This window comes from Melanaphis sacchari, unplaced genomic scaffold (genome assembly GCF_002803265.2).
Source record: "Melanaphis sacchari strain LSU unplaced genomic scaffold, SCAv2.0 Contig1453_pilon_pilon, whole genome shotgun sequence".
In the NCBI taxonomy this organism is placed as follows: Eukaryota; Metazoa; Arthropoda; class Insecta; order Hemiptera; family Aphididae; genus Melanaphis; species Melanaphis sacchari.
The window spans coordinates 4,891-14,509 of record NW_020270621.1 but is presented as its reverse complement, the minus strand read 5'-3'; the positions used below and the strand labels follow the sequence as shown (position 1 = coordinate 14,509).

At 24.4% G+C, this 9,619-nt stretch overlaps 1 protein-coding gene across 1 annotated transcript; it reads right to left on the bottom strand.

The window, feature by feature from the left end:
* Window positions 1–2,826: 2,826 nt before the first annotated feature.
* Window positions 2,827–6,214, bottom strand: LOC112591855 (geranylgeranyl transferase type-2 subunit beta-like). The gene is made up of 7 exons (XM_025335789.1): window positions 6,180–6,214; window positions 5,723–5,821; window positions 5,437–5,634; window positions 5,210–5,368; window positions 4,994–5,138; window positions 3,299–3,498; window positions 2,827–3,207 (listed from the first exon to the last, which is right to left on the bottom strand). Exons 1-7 carry the CDS (start codon window positions 6,180–6,182, stop codon window positions 3,019–3,021), a joined length of 993 nt encoding a protein of 330 aa, XP_025191574.1. The 5' UTR covers window positions 6,183–6,214; the 3' UTR covers window positions 2,827–3,018.
* Between the last annotated feature and the right edge of the window lie 3,405 nt (window positions 6,215–9,619).

The window sequence follows — 9,619 nt, the reverse complement described above, 5'->3', positions numbered from 1 at the left end:
CTTAAGTGTTCAATATAATTATCCTTAACTAGTACACCTACTTACTTAGTAATTTTTTACGATTTCAAGTTAATTGTCTTTACCTAAGATACCATTTTTAATAACCGAAATGGCATGTAGGTATTATTATGGTTGATTTAACTGATATTCGCTAAAACGTTCCTGTCTATAATCACGTACATCGAAATACCTACAGCAAACAAGCAAACCAATATTTTATATTATATGGAATACAGCTTGAGTGCCTTGATCGGTAATAGTATATACTTGTAATGTATCAAGGCTCACAGCATTCAATAAACCCGTTTTAAATCGATTCGTATTCAATATAAACTATATTCAGATCAACAGAATAATTGATACTTGGAATTTAAAATAAAATCTTTTTTTAATTAGGCACATCTTTTGAGCTATGACTGACGAAAGTATTGTTTTCAAAAACGTAACGACAAATAATTTTTGTTTTTTTAAGTAATGTTTGTTTATGTCAATATTACGATGCTCATCTCTTCAAATGTATATTTGTACTATATCTATATCTAGAACTAGTCTATACTATAAAATCAATGACTAGAAGTAGCTTAAGTATCAATGTTTTGCAGAAATTAGTCATAAAGTAACTTATGGGTTACTTATCTACATAGCATTAAAGTTTTAAATTGCTTAGTTACAAAATTCAATCAAAATATTATAAATATCAATTTCGAAAAATTTGTATTTGTGGTGAACTTCAAAGCTTTTGTGACACAGGTTATTTTTTTTTACTTCCTGTATACCTACAGTTAAAATGTTATGCAGATAATTGTTATGAGTAGTTAAACTGATTTAAAGTGTGTAGCTGAACATATTTTAAAACTAAACATTAATTATTATCAATATAAACTACAAATTAATTTACTGGATCTCTTCCTTATTTAAAATAAATTAAAGTTTTTTTTTCTTAATTGAAACTAAAAAGACATTATAAACACAATTAATATTATATAACTGACAAACTATGACCATGAGATTGAGAATAATTTTTCAATCAATAAAAAAAATATAATAATTTATGTTTATTTATAATATATATTGTGTATACAAATACTTGACTAATATATTATAATTAACAATGTATTTTTATACTTAGTTATTTTCCAGTAGGTCTTGTTTATATTTATAGCTTTTGGCTGTTGCCTCTAAATTATTGAAAGTTACCTGTTACACACTATAAGTTAAGTACTTTTATATATTCAAATAATAAATAATACAACTTTATTAGTTCTGATCAGTACTTAACTGTACACATTACTCATAAGTCATAAGTTTTAACCAATATTTACTACAGCTGTAGAAATTATGTTAAAAATGTAAAATATGAGTTTTATTGAATAAATGAATGCATAATGGAATTGAATTTTTTTTTTTTTGTAAAGTTGTTTTAGATATAGAAAGCATAGTATTTTTGTCTAATTTTTATGTTAAATCTATATCATATTTTTGGTCACGAGTATTTCTAGGTACATATTGCATCTACAAATATATGAGGTTTTTTAAATATTTGTACACATTAAACATTCCAGCCTCTATACATCTGAAATATGACATAATAAAGGTTGCAAATGATGCAAATAGAAGGAACATTAGGTAACCCCAAAATTGTTACAAGCTCTCTAATATAAACACTAATGTTTTAAAAAAGTATCAAAATTTAAGTGGTTTCTGTTAATGAGGAGAGTAAATTAAATGTTTATTATATTATTTGTATTAATGTCATTATTGTAGTTTCTAATTCTATAATGTCCATTGTCTATTAAACGTTATAATAATACAATTTATTTGTATATTTTTATTACATTACATCGCTATGGTTTCCTCAATCGCTACAGTTTTTTTTTGAGCTCCTTCACAAAGATCGTGCAATTTTCATTTTTTAAAATTGAATTAATTTTTATCATATAATTATGTAAGTGTAAAACCCTGATTCTCCCCCTTTCTAAATATTATTTTGTTGTATATGTTTTTTAATAAATTACATGTAACATGTTTTCAAATAGATTAAATACTAACTTTTAAGATAAAAATTTTTTTCAACAATATAGTTTTGATTATAAAAAATCTCAACTTATAATATATCTACATGTTATTTACTTTTTTATAAGTTAGATAGATTTTTAACATTTTTGAATTTATAATCTCTTTTTATTTATTAATTCAATTATAATATCAATATAAACAATTGCATGACACGCAAAATATGTTTAACTTATTTATTTTATTATAAATTATTTATTATCATAATATCATGTACCCAAACTAATTATTGGTTACTTCCAATGTTTGAAATTCAAATATCTTGGAAAAAGTTTTAATTAATAATATTTGAATTGTTATTATTTATATTTTTAAGAAAATATAAAAAAGCTCTTATCGATGCTTTAAGTTTGTTATGAAATTTTTTAAATTGTATTTTGAGCAAACTAAAAGTATTTTATAGGATTTATATACAGTAAAAAAAAAAAAAAAAAAAAAAACACGATTTTAGATAATATTAATTACTTATGTAGTAAGATTTTATAATTTTTAATGAAAAACTTAAAACATGTAGGTACTATAAAGCCCATTTTACTTTTATAGAATGATTTTATATGAATGATTAAATTTAAATGCATGAACAGCATTGTTAGTACAAAAAATGTGTTTGCTTGATTTCAATACAAATAACTACAGAATATTTAAATAAAACATATTTCTAATATAAATGAATATTTCACAAATAATCACAGCAGGACATTTTATTTTAAAATAAAAATTGTTTACACAATTGTATTTATAAATTTTAGTTATGTAAAACTGAAATAAAAATTTAGTACTCAAATATAATGTAGAAGATATACAGAACGTGAAGAAAATACTACAACATAAAATATTCATTGCAGAATCTACAAGATATTAATTTTTATAAATCTGTGCATAATATAATTAATACAATATTTATTACAATAATAAACTTAATAGTAATCTATGTTAACTTACTTTTTAAGGTCGGGACAAAGTTTGAGGTTTTAAACCTAATCGGTTAATAACTGCTTTTGGCATGCAATAAGTAGGGTCAATTGGTAAAATTTTATCATATGACATTAGAGATAATGCTGCAAGACCAAAAAGAGTATGAAAAGGATCTGGTTCATCCCCAGGACGATCACTGAATCCACCTCCTTCATTATCCTGTTAATAGATCATAAATTATATATTATTATAGATATTACCATACTATTTTATTCATGGATTATTTAGATTTAAAGATCCAAAGCTTTACTTGGGATGCTAAAATAAAGGTTTTTAATTCTTCTTTATCAATCCAATGGTCACGTCCTAAAATGTTTAATGTTGAAAACACCCACCATGAATAACAAACGTCTGGTAACTTTTCAGGTCGTCCATTAAGTCCACCAGATGGTAATTGCCTTTCAGCTAACCACCAGCCTAAAGTGTCAGCATCGACTAAATCTAATCGTCCTATAAATTTCAATAATTATAATTTATATATATAGATAACCAGAAGGTTCATAGAGTTTTGAATATTTTTAAACTATACAAATAAATCGAATTAAAAATTAATTAGTGTAAATCTAATCTTACAATAGTAATTTGCAGTTAGGATGATCAGTTTTATACCGCCAACCAATTAATTCTAATAATATTCCACAAAGTGTAAATAATGTACATTTTACCACAACAATATAAATGTATGATTTATGTGGATCATTTATTGGGTTTATGCATGAGTGTTATTTATAAATTGTGTAATATAATATAATAATATGAATATATTGCTGTGAATTGTTTGTATTAAAACATCAATTAGAACTCAGAAACGTGAATGAGTTTTTTTAAAAGAATAAGATTAATTATCAAATATGTGATATGTATTAAATTAAAAAATTAAAAAATGTGTGGTGAAAAGTTATTATAAATAGTAAAAATTGAGATTAGAAGAGAAACGATAATATTGGATATAGTAATGTATTTCATTTTTCATGTTATTATTAATATTATAGATGTTAAACTATGATAGTAAACAAATATAAAAAAGCGGGCAAGTGGGTACCGCTCTGTTGTTCATTAGGGGGTAGGGTGAACCTCGGACTAGGATAGATTAAATTTGAATGCAATGATAGGTATCATTGTATACGAAAAACAATTCTGAACGGAGATGATTTGTCAGTCTAGGATATATTATATTTAAATATTGTCATATATTCTATTTCATAACATTGTTATTAAAAATTTATTATTAATACTGTAAAAATAAAATAATTTTATTAAATTATTGCAAATTTAATATTTATTTCTTAGGTACAAATAATTTATGACATAATTTTTCTATATTTTAAAAAAAGTGCCCTCCTCTTCTAAAAAGGTTTAATTTTAGATTGTTACCATCCTTGTGTGGTCAATTGTGTGTCCAATATTTTTATTTTATGTATAAATATTCCTATTGACTGTTTACAAGAAATTAAGTTAAATACTTAAAAGCAGTTGAAATATTTGATAAAATGCTTAATTATTAAATAATTTAATTAATCAATTATCGATAATAATTTTAGTCAGATAATTTCTCATTTAATGTAATACCTACTAAACATTTAAGTGAATAGTTTTTTTAAATTTATATTTTAAACCATAAAGAAACTAGTCACTTTTATTATTTTAACAAACTAACTACTAATTAAAATTTTTTTGGAAATTTCATATTTGACTAGTCGAAGAAAATTAATTTGCACAGCTTTATTTTAAACATCCAATATACAGTAGAATATTATATATAAAGGTAATCTAACATTTTTATAATAAGCTAAAAAGTAAATGGGTTAAATTGTTAAATGTTCATAACTATAATCTTTTATTATTTTTATTTTTTATTTATTCATAACAGCACATTAAAAACCATTTAAATTTTATAAAATGCATACATAAAACATACTTTAAAATATTATTTTCTCATAGTTACCAGCAATAGATAATGATCCAACACAACAATAGATTAACCCACCATGACTTTCAGCTCCAGGTCGTGATCCAAAACCTCCATCAAAATTTTGGCAGCTTTTTATAAACTCTACTGCTTTAACCAAATTAATCTCATTTAGCTTACCCTAAAAAACATTAATTCATTAAACTCAACAAAATAGTAAGAAATATTAAATAGCATTTAATGTTTCATTACCAAAAGCGATAAACATGCCAATGCACAAAAAGAATAACGGGTATCTATTTCTCCCCATTTATCTCCACTAAAACTGCCATCATCTTGTTGAAGTGTAGATACATACAATACAATTTTTTCAACTGGTAATTCCATTTCTCGATTAAGCAGACAAGCAATCTGTAAAAAAAAATTAATATGCATATAAATATGATACCTAAGTATTATTTGTAATAAATAATGCTAACTTGAACTGCGCTTAGTGTATACAATAAATGTGGATCATGACCAGGGGCAGGTGAATACCCACCACAATTGTGTTCACAACTTTTAATATATTCAAATATTTCGTCTTCTTTTGGTATTTTTCCATCATTGATTAAATATAATGCAGTTAAGCCCCAGTACATACCAGACATTCGAAGAAATTCCATCATACTACTTTCCTATAAAATTAAAATATATTTTTCTTTAATATTTTATTCAATATAAAAATTAATTGTTTGAGCTAAAATATTAAGTTTAAATATTTACATATTGATGTCTTTCTTTGCCAAACGATTGTAAGAAATTGATATGTTTTTTTAATACCCATGTCTTGCTTGTGTTATCCAATTTCACATCTTTTTGTAACTAGAATTAAAGAAATAATAAAAAAAAAGTACAAATCAAAATAATTATAAATTATTTAAAAAGATATATTATGTTAATATAAAAATATTAATTATAACAAAACTATTAAAAAAAAAACATTATAATTAAATTGATTATAAACAGAATATATAAATTTTACTATTTAATATTTCTTCTTAGTCTATATTGACAGCTTAGCATTTATCTAAATATGAATTTACATGATTATAATTACCAACAATTTAATATGATTGATAAGTTATAGGTACATAATATGAATGAATAAAACAAAGTTGTACACAAATTACCTACAATTATATTCACGTAAAAATTCAGTCTGATTGACAGTAATACTTACCATTTTTTCTATAGTTTTTAGATTTAGATATTTAGTAATTTGTAAAAAAATGTTAAGTAAACCAATAATGTAATTGATTAATAATTAATATTACAATATAAATTATTAAAAATATGTTGTATTTAAATTCAGTTTAATAGTTTCAAAATCATTATATCATTTGACATAAAAATATCTTTTATTTATTTAACAGTATTAACAATGATTTTAAAAATATGAATACCATTAATCCTAGTACCTACGTCCTATAAATTTTATAAAAATATAATTGATAATTTTTGAAAACTTATCAGTTATCACTTCTTACTTATCAGTAAATATTGCCATCATCATGGAATACATAATTTTATTGTTAATGATAATATTAATATCAATGTTTTTTAATAATATAATAATAATTATTATTATCTATTTTTATATGTCCATCTCACAGCTAATAGCTGTGAGATGGGTCAGCTATAGATAATCTATAGCCGTGGTCCATCCAGACTAGTATCTCATAGAGTAAAAATACCATAAAGGGGGCATTATCTATCCTTCTGTGTATCAGTTTTCGCAGCGCAGAGACCATAGAGTACTTTATGGCAGAGACACACTACAGTAATGCTATTTTCACAATAAAAAAAATGTTCACCCAATAAATCCAGATTTAAATTACTTATTTACAAGATGCTGGTCAGTGGTCAGTATAAACAATTTTTTTATAAATAATTATATTATAGTTATGTTAAACATTAAACAATGTTAAATTATTAATATAGTAATACATATAATAATATATGAAATAATATAACGTACCTTTGGAAGTTTAAAAAATAATTTAATAATATATTTTTGTTATTTCGTTTACTCATTAAAACAAATTCAATAAAACTATTCGACGTGTTTATCAATTATCACTGTCTGACGGATGACAGTATATAATTATAGTAATATTTTTAATTTACACAAATATAATATTGTGGTTATTAATCGTTGTCGACTATCGAAATGTTGACCAAACAGTTTACATGGAATGCAGAGTAGTGTAAAAAATATACAATTATCATCGGTCATCGGATTGGGTTATCTCCGAAAACAAATAAACTAATAAAGACTTAACTAATTTAAGTAACTATTATCATTATTAAAGCAGCATTTACACAACCAAATATGTAGCCCTTTTCAAAGGAGTACAAACAACTGTCAAGATAGATAATACCAGAATCGACATCTGTCCTACTCACTCGTATTGTTTAATTTGAAAAATAATATACAAACAAATCCCTTGATCATAAAAATATAAAATATAATTCACCAATCCAACAAATACATACGCTTTATATGGACTCCAGGTCATTGAAATATAAAAGGAAACGAGTAAGCAAACATAGCAGCTCGAAATGAAATAAATAATCCTAACAGCAAATCACTCTCTTTTATTTCACCAGAAGACATATACAGAAACATAGATAAATACTGTAGGCTATTATGGAATTTTAAATGGAATCAAGTAAAAGAAAACAAATTAAGGGAAATAGAACACTCAAATAAACTCTGACCAATACTAAATTACTCAAGTCGAAAAGAAGAGGTTATAACTCATATTAAACAGACTCAGAATTGGACACACTAGAGCGTCTAAAGCCACTCATAAATACCCTATGGTTAAAACGGGACCTCCGATATGCCTTTCTTGTAACATCACAGTAAAGCACATACTTATCCATTGCTCAATATTCATAGCGATAAGAGGAGAATGTCAAATTCCCAATAACCTGTACGCAACATTAGAACCTAGTTCCTACAACTACCGAGCCTTAGTAATAACCTTGTAGTTGATTCTGAAACAATAATAAAAATATATTAAATTTTTAATATATTTTTATTATAATGTGTAATATTATTTTTTTTTATGGAAGTCTAGAAATATATTATAATTTATACATGCTTTTTAAACATAATATATTCATAGTTTTTTTTTTTTTCACAAATTTAAGAGCGCCCTTAAACCAAAAGCGCCTGGAGCAAGGATACCCACTTGTCCCCTCCACTTAGATCCAGCATTCATAATATTCACTATTTATCTTTAACAAACTTATTTTTCTTGTTTTCGTTAATTGGTTCAAAACGTCTTCCGGCTGTAATATTATTTCCCTATAAATATTCAAAATTGCCAAATATTAAATAATTTCCAAAATTAGTCATGCCATAAAAATTTTGAGGACCTTTGAGCTAGAGTATATTATAATCATTTTCATTCTCGCTCATTATATTATGACAATCCTTTTGAAAGAAATCTCGTTAATCCTACAATCCCCAGTACTTTCTGTAGACGATTAAGACAGAAATTGTGTAGTGATCTATTGACATATAGTATTAATCAAACTAATTATTTGAAAAAATCAAGTGAAAGTGTTATTAATGGGTGGCTGTTTTCCTCAAAAATGTCTGCACGTACTTTTATTAGGGGTATTAATGTATTTTCTAGTAATTTATATATAATTCTAGTTACTTGAATTACATTTAATTATTGTGTCAAAGAGGTATAAACTTAGATTTTATATAAAAAAAAAATAAAAATTTTCATGTAAATAAATATTTTAAATATAAAACTAAGTTTTCAAAACTGATTGGCCCTTTGATAAACTTTTGATACTCATGTATAAGGCTCAGAAGTTGTAGGAATTGCATATTATTCTGTATACTTTCAATTTATAGTAGACCAAGTTAGAAATGTGAACTGTATAATAGAGAGTTTAAAAAATGAAAATTTAAAATGCAAAATACTTACATATTTTGTCAATTTTAGCTAAAAAAATTGCATAATTCACATTTTTCTAAAAAAAAAATGATTTTTTTCTTTCTTAACCTGTATATTTAAATTAATATTGAATACAAAATTCAAAATTTTCTATACAAAAGTATTCATTGTAATTTCAAAAATACTGAAAAATATTTTTAATTATATTAAAAACCAGTTATAAACAGTTTTATGTATATTATTTTATTAATTTATTAACAACATCTAATATACCTATTTATTTATTTTTTGGAATTCAGTATTATTTTTTTTTTTTGCATATTTAACATCATTTTTAATGTATATTTTATAATTTTTTTGTATATATTTTGCCTTTTTTAGCTCTTTCAACTTATAAACCCTACTCATGTGGTACTTAATATTAGTTTGAGACGAATCGAGAATGTCGAGAATGAGCGAATATCGGATTATATCGTTACGCGCACATAATACAAGTTCTCCGGTTTTCATCGGCTATGACGCAGTAAACAATATGCTGACGTTAAGAAATGATAGTACTTACTAGTAATGGTAGTACATGCTCTGCGCTATGGGCATGAACCAATTGCGCCTAAAACAAAGTTTTTGTTTAGGGTCAATATACCAATTGCGCTCCTTATATTTTAAGGTCATATACCGATTGTGCTCCTTATATTTT